The following is a 16,878-nucleotide window of genomic DNA, read 5'->3' as shown; positions in this document are numbered from 1 at the left end:
ATTATTACTGCCAAATGTTCATGATTTTGCCCAAAGACCATGCCACACCCACACTCTTCTTGTTGCACCACCCAAATAACAAGAATCATATAACCCATCATCACACTCTTCATATGCCCTTAAGGAAGGGAACATATGGCTAAGTTTCCTTTTGGATTACTGCTTTAACAGTAGAAAACAATGAGATATATATTAGAGTGGAAAATGATAAGATATGATGAAGCTCACACATGTTTTTATGTGCATGTTTAGAGAAGAATGGGAAGATTTTTTTTTTTATGTTGGGAAATTCAGATAGAAACTAATAGAATAATAAAAATCAAAATATTATTTTTTTATTATTATTAATATATTTCAAATGTACATTTTCTTTAAATTAGTGTTAATATAACTATTAAAAGAAAAATGAAAAAATATTTATTTGTTATTTATTACAATACAATATTATAAAAAATATATTAAAATATTTCATAAAATGAAATTCAGATTCATATTTCTAATTATAATATTAATAAAATAATGAATAAAAATATTTAATTATATTTCACTCACAAACAATTATATACCCTAACAAAGAGATTTTAAAAAGAAAAAAAAAACTTAAACTCAGAATCATATTGTTTCTATATATACCATAACAAAAACACGTTAAAAAGAAAAAAAAAACGCAAACTCAGAATCATAGGATGAAGTTGTTTTTCAAACTGAGTTAGAGATTATGTGGGATTTACGTATAGAAGTTGGTGGGGTTGAAAGTCCAATCTGTCCCATGTTTTTTTACAGAGAATACGAACCAATCAGCATAATCCGTTTTGTATCAGTGCTTAAGTTTTTTTGAAACATTTATTTTTAGGCAGTTTCTTCCTTCACCCCTAGAATCTTCCTGCTCCCCACAATGTTATGCAAAAACTAAACTCTCCCTATTATTTTTTAAAAATCCTAAAATGCACTTGAACTGTATTTATTTTTTTGCATTCTGGAAATCCAGAAAAATTTCAGATTGACATTTTCGGTAAAATTTTGGATCCACCAATTCGTAATTCAAAATATGCAGTTCACATTCAAAAAAATCATTCCGGATCCACCAATCCGTAACAGAAATATGCATTCCAGATTCAGAAATCCATAATTAAAAAAAAAACATTCCAGATCCACCAATCCGTAACAGAATTAGGCTTCTGGATTCAGCAATCCAGAAATCAATAATTTATGCAAAATTTGCTTCTGGAATACCCCCCTCATCCAAAAAAAAATGATTTAGTTCCAAATTGATGAATCCGTAGCACACTCCCAAATCCCAATTTTTGGTAACCACAGTGCCTTTTTTCAAATAAAAGGTCAAGATCAGTTTTGGGATTTAGAAAATTGTGGGGGTGCAGGAAAAAAAAAGTAGGGGTGCAGGAAGAAGGAGCCTTATTTTTATTCCTAAATCAAAATCTGATTAGTTTTTCTTTTTGGGTTTCTTTTGATTATCATTTTTCGTCTAGTCGTGAATTTTTTAAATTAGATTAATTGTTTATTAAATTATTCCATTTCAATTCCAATCGATTCAAGAACGAGACAAAGCACTAATGTTAGCTTCCAGTATCTCGATTGAAATACCAATCAACGGTCTTTTTTGAAGATTACTTTTAAACAACTAAGATTAGAAATGTGTTAGGAGTTAAACTCAGAAAGAGTATTCGATCGAAAAATTAATTCATTAGAGGGAAGGAGGGTTCAAATAATTCATCCTGTGAGAATTCTAATATTTTCACCATACCTAGTATTCAGGTGCAACTGTTATTCAATTATAAGTAATTCTTGTACTACTTAAAATTTCGATGAGAACACCAAATTATATAAGAAATCAACCTAAAAAGAAAAGAAAGAAAAAATGAAAATTCAAAGTATCCATCAACTAGTTGGTCCTAACAGGTGTTGGGTTGAGTTCACTTTTTATGTGGAGGTCCAGTCCAATATTAATCACTTTTAGGATTTTTTCTTGAACAGAGAGATAGTCGTGTCATCAGATAGAGAGAGAAAAGAAAAGAGTGAAAGAGAGAAAGTTTCGTCTACAGTTGGATTGGGCTGAAATTTTGTCAAGAGATTCTTAATTCGTGGTATTTCAATATGATCATTCATATCTTTTAGAAGTTCTTTGAGCATGAGAAATTTGTCTCACACTGCGCAACAGTGTTTTCAGCGTTTTTTTAGGACGAAAACTTTTCGGGTCGCCTTTGATGCTTCGTCCACTGTTGGATCGGGATGTAATTTTGTTAGCAGGTTCATAATTCGCGGTGCTTCAATTTGACTGTTTGGATTATTGACCTATAGGCTGCGTACAGTAGTTGCAGTTTTGTGAATTTTGGTTTCTTGTTCTTTGTTTCATCTCTATTGTCTTGCTATTTGGCTGATTATTGAACACAATTTGTGTTGTGATTTGACACTCTCTTGTAACCTTAATTTTGATCATAATGGAGCTTGATTGACCGACTTGTGTATGTGATTTTTACTTCTCACATTAATAAGGTTTTTCACGTTAAAATTTTTGTGTCTTCCTTCCGTGTGTTTTTGTTGTTGTCATTATTTATTATTGTTCCTCACAGATTCTTGCAAGTTGGACAAAATATTATCTATTACTTATTGATCTTGTTTAGTTATTATTTTATTGTGTTGAATTTTCAATAGAGAGGTTCCAAAAAAAATGTTTCATATATAAGAAAAACTAATTAATTTCTTACTTTTAATGTAGTAAACACCTTTTCTTAGTCACATATTTTTAACGAAGTCGAGATCTTTATAAAATATTGGAATGTGAAAACTCTATTATCTGCATATTATTTTTGTATGGAGAGCTATGTTGGCTACAAGAAATCAGCTATAGATCGTGTCACAACCATGGACAGAGTATAAACAGAGCAGGAACGTGCCAGCACGCATAGCAGAGGAACGAAAATGACAAGAGTTTCCAATCCACGTGTAATTATGTCTTAGAGTTATTAGAAATGAGTTTTGATATCTTGACAATTTACAACTAAAAAAATATTTTTTTTCTTCTGAAATATAGAATTTGATGAAAAGAAAGAGTAAATTGTTCTGTTAGGTTTCAAAATATATTTCTCATTAGAAATAGGTTGCTTATGTTTGTAATAGAACAACTAGAAAATAACAAGTTCTAGGAATATATGTATGCTGAACATATGGATTGATGGATTGAGGCATTCTTCAAATTAATTAATTTTATTTTTTTTAAAAAAAATTTAACGTAGTAAATTAATTCATACTTTTGTTTTAGTATAAATTTTAATTTTAATAACTTGAATTTTTGGGTTAAACTCTCCTTATGCGAATAAATATTTTTTTATCACCAAAAAATGAATTAATAAATGCGAGGTATTTCAGGGATATTTCAACCCGTATACAAAAGACCTCCATAAGAAGTTCAACCTCCTACCTCAATACACTGCAAACAACCTATCAAACAAGATGTAACTACCAAGCATAGTCCCACAACTCAAAAAAGACATCCTAAATTTTTTTAACCGATTTTATACACCAGTGGTTCAAAACACCAATCAGAGTAAGAGAAACATACTCCATGTGCTTTGGACTTTATCCAAGACCAGGTCTTCAATTGAGCCAGAGTAAAGATCTCATTATGATCTATCCTTCCACCTCTAAAAATTCTCTTGTTCCTATGTTTTCATAATTCTCCTACCACTGCTATCCACACACAACCTCACATCAGGTTAACACTATCTTTGACTCTGCTCACCTTGAAACTAGCGAAGTGCTTTTTTAGGCTCCTGATGGTCCGTCGCTGCCAACCCCATCCACTCATAGCACTTAGCCCACACAAGTCAGGCAACTGTGCACGTACAAAAAAGATGAGACGTGTTTTCCACTTCCTCCCCACACATACAACAAATATTATTCGTCACACAAACTCCCCTTCTAGCCAAATTCACCTTAGACGCTATTTTGTCTTCCAAAACCCTCCATGTTGTGAGATGAGACGATGATTGTGCCTTTATCCTCTAGAAATCCTGAAACAAATACCTTTCGTTCACCTGAGCATCTTCCTTAAGAATATTGTATGTAGATTTGACCATGTACACTGTTGTCGCGTCATCTTTCCATACCCAAGAGTCTTCCTTATCTGCCCTTATCCTCTACTCTCTCAAAAGTTGCATCATTTGTTGTTCTTGACCCTTTTTTCATTCAAACAGATTTCTTCCCTACTCAATCTTCCACGAAATTCTGAATTTTCTGACTTCACCCTTCCTTGGGCAAGGGACGCTCCCTTATGAGCAACAATGGAGAAAAGCGTCGGAAAATTGTCCTTAAGAGCCATGTTGTCCACCCATTTGTCCTCCCATAACCTTATCTCTCTCCCATTCTCAACTTCCCATTTACAATTATCCTTAAACTCGTTTTTCCACCCCTCAAAAGACCATACTTCCTGTAAGTCTCGCCACCAAAGAGAATCGAATCCACCTTTTCTTTGATCCCAAAGACTCTGCCACCCTCTATACTTAGATTCTAGCACTTCTTTCCACAAGCCCTTCTCTTCATGCCCTAAACGCCAAATCCACTTTCCTAACAGAGTTGTGTTAAACCGCCGAATGTCTAACATTCCTAACCCCTTTTCTTCCCTTGGTCGACACACCTTTTTCCACGAGACCCAAGCAATTTTCCTACCTCCCGAACCCCATCCCCACAAGAAATTTCTTTGCAACTTCACTACATCCTTCACCACCATTGCCGACATTTTAAACATAGACATATAGAATAAGGGGAGAGTGGATAACACTGATTTAATCAGACAAGCATGCCCACAGAAACCTAACCTTTCCAGCATGTAGTACACAAAATCCCAAATGATTGAATCATAAGCTTTTTCATAATCAACCTTGAAGAAAACACAACTACTTTTCCTCCTCTTTACCTCTTCCAAGACCTTGTTAGCCACTAAAACACCATCCATAAGCCCATTGCCCTCCAGGAATGCAAATTGCCTTCCGTCGATGACCTTGTGTAGCACTTTCTTCAACCTCATAGTCAAGATTTTTGCCATAATCTTATACAGACGACCAACAAAAGAAATAGGTCTAAAATCATTCAGATGTAGTGGATTGTCAACTTTAGGAATCAAAGAAATAAACGAAGTGTTTGACCCCCTTGGCCATCTTCCATCCTCCTCAAAATTATGAACAACTCTAAGTATGTCTCCCTTAATCTCTTCCCAGCGAAACTTTATAAAGCCAAAATTAAAAATCATTGGGACCCGAGCTTTTATCACTATCACAACTCCACACAAGACTCTTTGCTTCCTCTTCGGTTATCCTTCCTACCAACAAAGCATTATCTTCATTTGTGATCCTGTTGAACTCTGCATTATCTAGCTTGACCCATTGACATGTTTCTCCACTAAACCTTTCTTTGAAAAAATCTCTAACTTTTTCCTTCACTAAGCCCTGCTCTTTAACCACTGACCCTCATCTTTAATCCTTCTGAGGTCATTCCTTACTTTTCTCCACTTAATAACCGAATGGAAGTATTTCGAGTTCAAATCCCCTTGCTTCAACCACCTGATACGAGCCTTCTGTTGTAAAAGAGCTTCCTGGCTAAGACTGTTTCTTCTTTGTTATGCTAATAACTGTTGAAGATGGTTGCTGCCCCCTTCAAGATTGTGTTTGATGAAGACTTATATGTAGTGTTTGATGAAGACATTTATGTACTTTCCATGTATTTGTGCTTTGCTTTAAGTATGTCTTAGTTAGTGCTTAGAGGTTCTCTAAGAGTAGATTTTTGCTGAGTAACTCACCTCATAACCACTGGCCATGTGTTAAGAACAAGCATAAGTTTTCTAAAACTGTTTTTCACATGTTTTACACAAAAACACGTTTTACTGCATAAAAATAAATCTGTTCTTTTCTAAATAAACAGATTCATTTTCTTCATTGATGCCTTAGCTAAAGTCTTGTAAAAATTTGATTTTGTGCATCAGGTATTTTGACTAAGTCTTCTTCTTTTCAAAACGACTGAGTTTCAAATAGTTAAACCTTCTCTGTTTTCGTTTTGAAAAATAAATTTGTTCATCTGTAAATGAATAGATTCTTTTTCTCTCTGGTGCCATGACAAGCTTAAACGTTTTCAGTTTTATCTCTGCACCAGAATGGTTGACTAAGTCTCCTCACTTAACAGATTCTCTAACTGCTTTTTGAAAATAAATCTGTTCATTTTATTTTCAATCTGTTCATTTTATAACAGCTTTAACTGTTTTTCAAAAATCTGTTATAAGCTGGCTTTCTATAAAATGCAAACTTGTTTTCTGAGTTTAACAACGATTCAAACAGTTTATACATTTGCAAAAACAAGTTTTGACAGCAGAGAGTTAAGTGTTTTCAAGGATTAGCATTTGTTCTTCAAAGATTTCGAAAATCACAAAGTGCTTGTTCTTGGTTTGGTTCCAAAAGCTTGGTGTGAGGTGCAGCTACTGTTCTAGCAATCTTGCCTACTGGTTTAAGGCTGATCTTTGTTACCTCAATCAGGTGTAGTCGTTTCACTTCTTATTACTTGTAATAGTTTGGTTGAATCCTCTTCTTGATAGGTGTTCTTGGAGAGTGGATGTGTGTGTGTGAGTGCTGAAATAGGTTTTTTTAGCAAGAGTACCTAAGTTCTTGTAGGTTTCAAGAACAGTGGGAAGTGTACTTGATTGTACTGTGTGTTAGTGAATTCCACCTGTTGTTGGTGAAGACTGGATGTAGCTCAGGTTGAGTGAACCAGTATAATTGCTTGTGTTCATTCTCTCTCTCTCTCTGCAATTTCGTTTCTGCATAATTGATAAAACAACAAAGAAATAAATTTGTTCAATTGAAAATAAATCGGTTCTTTCTGGGCACTGTGCATACTGTTCTTGGTTTCTGAAAAAGTTGTTTTAATCTGATAAGAACGTATACAATCTACTAAAAACCATTTGAACAGACTGACTGTGATAGGCTGCTTAAGAAACTGTCAATGCTATTAATTGAACCTTAAACAAATTGCTTAAAGTTGAAGCTTGCTGTTCTGAGTTTCATTGTTCTTGATTTCTGAAAAACTGTTTGGTTTCAATAAGAACACTGATAATCTGTTAAAGGCTAATAAAACAGGTTGTGTGTAATAGATTGTCTCACTAATGGCAAAAGCCTATCACAAAATAGTATAAATAGGTAACAAGGGAGAGGTAAAGATTAGATTTGATAGCATTTTGACTCATTAATGTGCAATGAGAATCGAAGTGTCATTGCAAGTACAACAACCCCCATTGTTGAATATAAGAAGACGAGAAGACCAAGACCAAGAAGTAAAGGACACCAAGAGCATCAGGATATGTGTTTAGGGAAGCAAGAGTGTTGTTTTGTGGCCTTGTAAGAATATTTTTGCCCATTTGCAACCATTCTAGCTTTCTACTCCTATCTATTTACCCATTTTCCTTGTGTTTCACTATAAATATCCATTTCATCCTATTGTCGTTTTGATTTTCTTTTATGTTGATTTTCTTTCTAATGCATCCATCTCCTCTCTCATAGCTTGAGTCCAATGTTCACATCCTATTGTCTTTTTGTGTCTTGATTTGTCAACAATCTTTTATGTTGAGTTTCTTTCTAATGCATCCATCTCTATTGTCTTTCTGTGTCTTGATTTGTCAACCATCTTTTATGTTGATTTTCTTTCTAATGCATCCATCTCCTCTCTCATAGCTTGAGTCCAATGTTCACATCCTATTGTCTTTTTGTGTCTTGATTTGTCAACAATCTTTTATGTTGAGTTTCTTTCTAATGCATCCATCTCTATTGTCTTTATGTGTCTTGATTTGTCAACAATCTTTTAGGTTGAGTTTCTTTCTAATGCATCCATCTCCTCTCTCATAGCTTGAGTCCATAGCTTGAGTCCAATGTTCACATCCTATTGTCTTTTTGTGTCTTGATTTGTCAAGAGTCTTTTATGTTGAGTTTCTTTCTAATGCATCCATCTCCTCTCTCATAGCTTGAGTCCAATGTTCACTTTTCATTAGACTGAGGTGGGAATTTTTATGACATGGCAACTATAAAGCTTCGATGTCCATTAAAGAGATTGTCATTCTCCCTTTCTCAACGCAAAGGGTAAATCATCAGTAACACTTACCTTCTCACTCCTCACTGCTTCCTTCAAAGATCCTTACCTCCAAGTCAAATAACTCTTCTTGCTTTAGAGTCAAAGTAGGTTGTCTTCTTTGATATTTTTTTGCCAAAGAATTTATCTTCTTCTTACTCATTATAGGTTGGTTCGATCCCATTTATGGTAGCATCATCACTTGGATCTTAACTATCCTGCAAAGATAAATATGGTAATGACAAAAAGGACACATCCTTCGCTTTAATTGTTTTCTCCCCCTAAAATGCAAGGGTGACAAAAAAGGATTTTGTCTCATGAAATGTGTCATCCAAGGTGATACAGACACTACAACTCTCACAATAATAACATTTGTACCTTTTCTATTATGAGGATAACCAATAAATACACATTTAAGAACTCTAGGATCTAATTTATTGAGATTAGGATTGAGAGTGAAAAAGAAAAGAACATCCAAATACTCCACAAGGTAGACTTGACACTAAAGGAGTATAGGATCAAAGACAAAAAGACACTCAATAGGACTAATAAGATACAAGTGAGTAACTTGTTGATGATGTATGTAGTAGTTAACACATATTCTCCCCAATAGGTTTTAGGAGACATCTAGAACATAAGGACTCAAGTTACCTCTATGTTTTCCTTTCTGCAACTATGTTTTGTTGTGGAGAGCTAACATATGTTATTTCATGAACAACACCATTATGTGGCAAATTTGGAGAATTCTTACTTCACATATTTAGTATTATTATCCAACCTAATTCTTTTGATATTTTTTCTAAATTGATTTTGGACAAGACAAAAAGTTTTAACAAAAATTTGAAAGATCTCAAATTTACTTTTCATAATGTATGTGCATGTGACACAAGTACAATCAACAATAAACGTAACAGGCAACTTTGTTCCAAAAATAGATTCTAAATCAAGTCCCCAAACATCAAAGTGAATCAAGTCAAATGAAAAAAAATACTCCTTTTACCAATGAGATAAGATGCACAATAATGCTTTTACAGTTGACAAATACCACATTTGAAAGACTCAACAGACTTAGTAGTGAACAAATGAGGGAACATAGATTTCATAATATTGAAAGAGGGATGCCTAAGTCTTTAATGATGAAGCCATATTTGGAAATTTCCCATGTTTCTAATTTTACTTATTGGCTTATGACCTTTGTTTTGTTTTTTCTCTTGGATTCCAATAGACACAACCCACTTTGCTCCTTAGCAATTAAAATTCTTTTCCTCATGGCAATGTCCCGAAATACACAATAAGAGAAAAGAGTTCCTAAATAATTCAAATCTTTTGTAAGCTTTTTAATAGAGATAAAGCTATTGGTCAGTTGTTGGACATTTAATATTCCTTAATACAATAGATGGTTCTAAAGTTATATTTCCCCATCTGCATATAAGTACACTATCACCATTTGCAAGTGTAATGAGTTGTTATCTGGTCATTTTGACATACGAATTGAAGAACTTAAGAAAAAGAGTCATGTAATCAGTTGCTCCTAAATCAAGAATCCAAACACCCTAAGACAAAGGACTAATAGTATTAATTGTACTCTTAGCTTTCATGAGTAGGGTATACGATGCAGAGGACTTAGCCACTGGATAACCATTCTTTACGAATGATCAAAATCCTCATTAAAAGCTTTCATACTAGACATTGGAAAACACAAAACAAAGAGATAATAAAGATTTAGTCCTAATTGCTTTGATTCGTAACAAAAAAAAAAAGACATGTTTGGCAACAAAACCAAGTCATAGTCAAATGGCCACCCCTTGGTTCTTAAGAGGTTCCAACAACCTTATCTATGGCAACACCGGGAGGGGCACACCTTTCTGGCCCACCACTGACCTCAACAATGGCGATGATGATGGTTAAGGAGGCAGCGGAAACAAGTCTCCCAAGAATACCAAGTTGAAAACTATAGAATTTTATTGATATTAATCACACAAATTATATTTTTATCATCTCTATTTGTAATAACCAAAACATTTTAAAAAGGAAATAAAAATATGCTGAAATAAATAGGAAGACTATGAAGATATTTTTTCCTAATTCCTATTGAGATATTAAGAACAATTTTTATCCTAATAATTTGCTAATTACAACAAATATTATAATACTCCACAAATGGAATGACATCCGTTACACCATACCATAATAGAATAAGAAGTAATGAATAATATAACAATGATTTGGTGAAAGAGTGGGAGACAACAACTTAAAAATTAAAATTAGACGAGGCAAGGAAAAAAGGAACACTTCTAAGCTATAATGTATTATATTATATATATACCAAAAGAAAAGGTTCCCATTCCAATCCAGAAGATTGCAATTCGTGCAATATAATTTACCTTTCACTAACATGAAATTAGAGAAAAATTAGATTATAAACATTGAGATGTTTATCAATAGTTGAAACAAAATGAATAATTGATTATAAGGTGCATCAATTGTTAGTATAAAGGAGATAACCAGGAACCTAGGGCATGTTGCAAGTAACAGTAAGCTTACTCTTTTCAGCAGATTGACTCTATCTTGCAATCCATCCAATGCTTGTTCATTATCAAGTTCACCAATTTCATGGGAAGAAGTTGAGTAAAGAGACGATGCTTTGATGCCACCCTTCTCAATACCATCAAAAAGTGCAACTCTGTTGTTACGGCCATCTCTGAAACAGAAAAAAATAATAATATACAATACGGTGATGTGACCCAGATGGTCAGATAATACACAAGCAAGATCATTTTCAATTATTTGATGTTTCCATAAGCGCATAAACTATCAAGGATTCTAGATATATAAATTGAATTAAATCATAAGGAAAATTGAAAGAAAGGCAGTCTCTGCATGCATTGCTCATATGGGGGGAAAGATATCATAAGCTTAAGCATTTCTAAAAATTAAGATTATAAACATAGACAAAATAACACTAACAACTGATCAAATAAAAGATAGAACTAGTGCAGCAGAAGTAATTTTCTACATATAATGAGGGAAAAAATCTTTTATCACCTCACCTTATCCTCGGAAGTAAAAGGTCACTCAATATTTGCTAAACAAATATAACAGCAGAATGCCATTCTCTATTATGTTTCACACCCATATCCATTATTCACCACAACTTCATTGTAGCCTTTTGAATACACATGAAAATGATAAGGAAGTAGTTCTAGTAATTGTAGAAACTCGAAGAACTAAACGTACTAGGGAATCTTGAAGAAGACCAGATTCCGAAGAGATTTTTATTGATTCAGAGCAAAAGGGAAGAATGTTTACAAAAGTGAAAGGATATTATTCCTATACAGAGAATGGGAGGTTTCCCTTTTATGCCCTCAACTAACATATACACGTCACTCACAGCTCGCCCATATAAGAAAACATGCATAAAACTCGTTTCCCTGTGAGCATCAACTGCATCGTCCTTTTCAGTATCCATGGTAAGGGATATGTTCCCAATCTAACTTTTCTTACATTCAATTCAACTCAAACAAAAATGTCCTCTCAAAGGCTCCAATACATATAATGACTTAGATAGGCCAAAAAACAAAACGGGGCTCATCTAAAACGAATAAAATACTGCACAGCATTGGTAACTCGTTCGAGGAAATATATGCCCAGATGCGAAACAAGGAAAGCATTGTTTAATCATTTAATGAAAACAATTCAACCAAGCCAAGTTATAAAATATCTCCCCTCATATTTGTTACAGGAATCTACATGCCAGTGATAATTCAGTCATCGCCGATCCCAGGATCAAAACAATTCTTATTCCAATTTGAAGATGCAAGGAATCATTCAACAGTGTAATTTGACATCAATGAAAGAACCCACACTAAAACTCATCCACAATTCACCAGTCCCCCATCCTCCTCCCACGCAACACCAATTCACAAAAAGAAAAAAAAAATAAAAAATGTATCAAATACCAAAGCCATGAAACAACAATTCACCAATAAATCACACTCATCAATCGATTCAAACCAGCGTGAGATAGAAAATCCAAAGCCTCCTACACGCCGTATCCAGGGATCTAACAACATTTTCCCGCCTAACGGAATCGAGTAACGGCAAACACTCTTTCCAGAACATATTAACGAGATAGAACATGAATTTAGTCCACACTGACCTTCTAGCATTCATGGCTCACTAGATCACAAATGCCTAAAACCGTTTGGGAAGTTCTCCCAATCCATTTCCTATCGAAAAAGCATAATTAGTTAAAGGAAAACGATAAGAAAATACATGAAGAAAATTCAGATTCAGATCTGAAAATGAAGGGAAGAGGAAGAAGAAGATTGAAGAAGGTAGGCGAATTCTGTGATAATGATTAGGTTTGGAAGGAGGAAGTTGCGTGGGTTCTTGAAAAAGTCTTGAAATTCATCCAAAAGCTGCGAAATTACTAGCGGAATAGGTGGTTGAGTAGCATGTGTAGCCATAGATTGAAGTAAAGAAGTATCTATAGAACAAACTTGGAGCATAGTAAGATGGACTCCTTCAGACAGAATTCTGTGTAACTGCTGTTTTTTAACAGTACAAAGGCCATTAGAAGAAGCTCCACGAAGGACATGTCTCCTACCTTGCACTGTAAATTCCATTATCAGTTTATCAAAATTTCCAAGTAATGTTACCCAATGTAACCTGCCATGCACCAAATCACAGCAACCCAACAGTATAAGCAACATATCTAAGGTGAAAGTAGCCTACTGGATTGTCCATGAAAAATCCTTTACTACAGATGAAATCAGTAGCTTAGTACCATCTGCACTACCATGTTTAAAGAATCCAACCCCGTAATATTCAACCAAATTTCTTGGCAACATTAATATCCAAGAAATTGTGTGTACTTCCACTATCTATCAAGACATGAATAGGCCTTTTGTTATGATAACCAGTAATTCACATAGTGCTGAAATCAGCAACCCCTGTTAAAGCATTTATGGAAGTTTTTGGTTCTTTCATGTCTGCATCTGTGGCATGCATCCCACTATCAGATGATTGGAGTTCCCCATCATCATTCATTTCTAAAACATGTTTCTGGAATTTCTTGTGAGTCAAACTATGAGTTTGAGTAAAAGGTTCATCACAAAAATAACAAAGACCCCTTAACTCTTATTTTTGCCATATATGCAGGAATAAGGTTCTTGGCAATCTTGGGTGCTGTCTTGAAATTGTCCACCCTGAAAGTGCGAGAGAGACTGGTTTTTCTTCCAATAAGGATTTTGGAGGCAAAAGATTTGTATCTAGTTTATTGAAGGGAGCTGATACCGAGGATGGAGAACTAGCAGTTTCATACATTTTACCCAACGTAAACGCCCTTTCCACGGAATCCGGTTGAAACATTCTCACCATCATTTGAATGTCCTTCTTTAATCCTCCTAAAAAACAACTCAAAGTATGCTCTTCTGATAACTGGATTCAAGAAACAAGAGCATCAAAATCCTCATGGTATTTTTGAACGGTGGTCGTTTGGAGCAACTTCATTAAGTCAGCCACGGGATCATCACATTCTTCACCGAATCGTTGGGTAAAATGTATGAAACTGCTAGTTCTCCATCCTCGGTATCAGCTCCCTTCAATAAACTAGATACAAATCTTTTGCCTCCAAAATCCTTATTGGAAGAAAAACCAGTCTCTCTCGCACTTTCAGGGTGGACAATTTCAAGACAGACAATTTCAAGACAGCACCCAAGATTGCCAAGAACCTTATTCCTGCATATATGGCAAAAATAAGAGTTAAGGGTCTTTGTTATTTTTGTGATGAACCTTTTACTCAAACTCATAGTTTGACTCACAAGAAATTCCAGAAACATGTTTTAGAAATGAATGATGATGGGGAACTCCAATCATCTGATAGTGAGATGCATGCCACAGATGCAGACATGAAAGAACCAAAAACTTCCATAAATGCTTTAACAGGGGTTGCTGATTTCAGCACTATGCGAATTACTGGTTATCATAACAAAAGGCCTATTCATGTCTTGATAGATAGTGGAAGTACACACAATTTCTTGGATATTAATGTTGCCAAGAAATTTGGTTGAATATTACGGGGTTGGATTCTTTAAACATGGTAGTGCAGATGGCACTAAGCTACTGATTTCATCTGTAGTAAAGGATTTTTCATGGACAATCCAGCAGGATTCGAGAAACAAGAGCATCAAAATCCTCATGGTATTTTTGAACGGTGGTCGTTTGGAGCAACTTCATTAAGTCAGCCACGGATCATCACATTCTTTACCGAATCGGTCAATCAACAATTTAGTGTATTCAACCCAATTATGAATTGGAAAATTACCAGCAGTCCTGACAAATGCCGTAATCCATTGCAAGGCTTTCCTTCAAGATGAATTATAGCTATCTTGAAACATCGTTAGGTGTATTATCGATAGAAAAGTAATTCTCAGCCTGGTAGATCCATTGATGAACATTATCTTCAGCAAAATTTTGGAAAATCTATGTTGGAGAGTCTCGTGCCGCAAGAATACTGTGATGTAAGGCCCCTATTTTGGTTCAGAGTTGTGTCCGAAGAATAACCATTACCATCTGTGCCTTCTTGTGACTTTCGAAATTGTTCTTGAAAGCTGTTTGTTAAAGATGCATCAAGAGCCTTTTGAATGTTCGCCGTAAGTTCCATCAAACGCGTTTCCAGTCGTGTTGTGATACGATCCTCCATGTCATTCATTGCTGTTTGTGTTCTTGTGTTTTCCGCCATGAAAAATATGTGAAAAAAACTGCCAGATACCAATTATGGAAGAAGTAGTTCTAGGAATTGGAGAAAGTCGAAGAACTAAACGTACTAGGGAATCTTGAAGAAGAAGAGATTGGGAAGAGGTTTTTATTGATTCAGAGCAAAAGGGAAGGGAAGAGTGTTTACACTATTGAAAGAATATTATTCCTATACAGAGAATGGGAAGTTTCCCTTTTATACCCTCAACATACAACACGTGCCTCAACTAAACATATACACGTCACCGACAGCTCACCCATATCAGAAAACATGCATAAAACTTGTTTCCCTGTGAGCATCAACCGCATAGTCATTTTCATGGTAACGGATATGTTACCCAATTTAACTTTTCTCTCACATTCAATTCGATTCAAACAAAAATGTCCTCTAGAAGGCTCCAATAAATATAATGACTTAGATAGGCCATAAAAACAAAACGGGGCTCATCTAAAACGAATAAAACACTGCATAGCATTGGTAACTCGTTCGAGGAAATATATGCCCTTATGCGAAACTAGGAAAGCATTGTTTAATCATTTAATGAAAACAATTCAACCAAGCCAAGTTATAAAATATCTCCCCTCATATTTGTTACAGGAATCTACATGCCAGTGAAAATTCAGTCATAGCCGATCCCAGGATCAAAACAATTCTTATTCCAATTGGAAGATGCAAGGAATCATTCAACAGTGTAATTTGATATTAATGAAAGAACACACACTAAAACTCATCCACAATTCACCAGTCCACCATCCTCCTCCCACGCAATAAAAAGAAAAAATAAATAAAAAATGTAACAAAAACCAAAGCCACGAAACAGCAATTCACCGATAAATCACACTCATCAATCGATTCAAACCAGCGCGAGATAGAAAATCCAAAGCCTCCTACGACGCCGTATCCAGGGATCTAACAACATTTTCCCCGCCTAACGGAATAGAGTAATGACCGACACTTTTTTTTCCAGAACATATTAACGAGAGAGAACATGAATTTAGTCCACACTCACCTTCTAGCATTCATGGCTCACCAGATCACAAACGCCTAAAACCGTTTAGCAAGTTCTCCCAATCCGTTTCCTAACGAAAAAACATAATAAATAAAAACCATAATTAGTTAAAGGAAAACAATAAGAAAATACATGAAGAAAATTCAAATCTGAAAATGAAGGGAAGAGGATTAGGAGGAAGAAGAAGAAGATTCGAGAAGGTACGCGAACCTCTGTGTCTTCAAACTAAAACTTGGTGCAAAGCAGAGAAAGAGAGGTAGAAGAAAAGAGTGAAGGAGAGGTTTGCGAGTAGAGTATGAGTGTAACAGTGTGATGTAACTACTGTTAGTAAGACCATTGAGGTGGCAATGTACAACTCGTGTGTTTCCACGCACGCTATATAATAGGTAGGGTAGTAATATTTTTATCAATTTTTAATTATATATATATATATATATATATAAATAATAGACTCTTTAACTTCTACTCTTTTTCACGCATTACCAATATAATTAATATACTTCTAAAATAATCACGCATTACCAATATACCTAATTAACATTTTTATTAATAGTTTTTAAATTTCTCCTTTTATTATTCATTAATATAAAACAAAAATATTCTTACTTTTAATATGAAAAACAAACAAAACAAATATAAAATTATAAAATGGATCAGCAATTTCTTATAAAATGAGTCTTATAATAAACACAAGTAAACAAATTTGTATAACTTATTATTTCTATTTGAACGGCACAAAACTTGTTGAAAACGAAATAATTTGTGACAGTTTATTAACGACAAAGATCCAATTAAGAAAAATTGATTTTATTATGATTTTTAGTTTATGAACCTATTAAAAAAATTGAAATAATTTTGAAATCCACTTATGTATTAAACAATTTCGCAGTAAAAAAGTATCTATGTAATAAATTAGTCTCTTCAATTCTTAGAAGTGGTGTTTGAATTGTTTTTACTGCAAGAATCAATTAAAGGTGTTTCTTTTATTACT

General features: G+C 34.4%; 1 protein-coding gene across 3 annotated transcripts; it reads right to left on the bottom strand.

The window, feature by feature from the left end:
- Positions 1-574: 574 nt before the first annotated feature.
- On the bottom strand, positions 575-16,242 carry LOC137830011 (uncharacterized). 3 transcript variants are annotated; one of them, XM_090305347.1, is made up of 4 exons: positions 16,098-16,242; positions 15,888-15,957; positions 10,663-10,819; positions 575-10,508 (listed from the first exon to the last, which is right to left on the bottom strand). In XM_090305347.1, the coding sequence occupies exon 4, from the start codon at positions 5,261-5,263 to the stop codon at positions 4,175-4,177; it is 1,089 nt and encodes a 362-aa protein (XP_090161473.1). In that variant the 5' UTR covers positions 5,264-10,508; positions 10,663-10,819; positions 15,888-15,957; positions 16,098-16,242; the 3' UTR covers positions 575-4,174. The 3 variants fall into 3 exon arrangements, with proteins under 3 accessions (XP_090161473.1, XP_090161475.1, XP_090161474.1); XM_090305349.1 differs by lacking the exons at positions 15,888-15,957; positions 16,098-16,242 and adding an exon at positions 14,447-15,879; XM_090305348.1 differs by lacking the exons at positions 15,888-15,957; positions 16,098-16,242 and adding an exon at positions 12,278-14,070.
- Positions 16,243-16,878: the final 636 nt, after the last annotated feature.

This window comes from Phaseolus vulgaris, chromosome 7, assembly GCF_051622355.1.
Source record: "Phaseolus vulgaris cultivar YP4 chromosome 7, ASM5162235v1, whole genome shotgun sequence".
In the NCBI taxonomy this organism is placed as follows: Eukaryota; Viridiplantae; Streptophyta; class Magnoliopsida; order Fabales; family Fabaceae; genus Phaseolus; species Phaseolus vulgaris.
Note: the sequence above shows the minus strand (reverse complement) of the source record. Positions and strands in the feature narration are given on the sequence as shown.

What these genes read in the sequence shown, in the direction of transcription:
- LOC137830011 (XM_090305347.1), bottom strand. Translation starts at nt 5,263, where the DNA reads ATGATTTTTAATTTTGGCTTTATAAAGTTTCGCTGGGAAGAGATTAAG.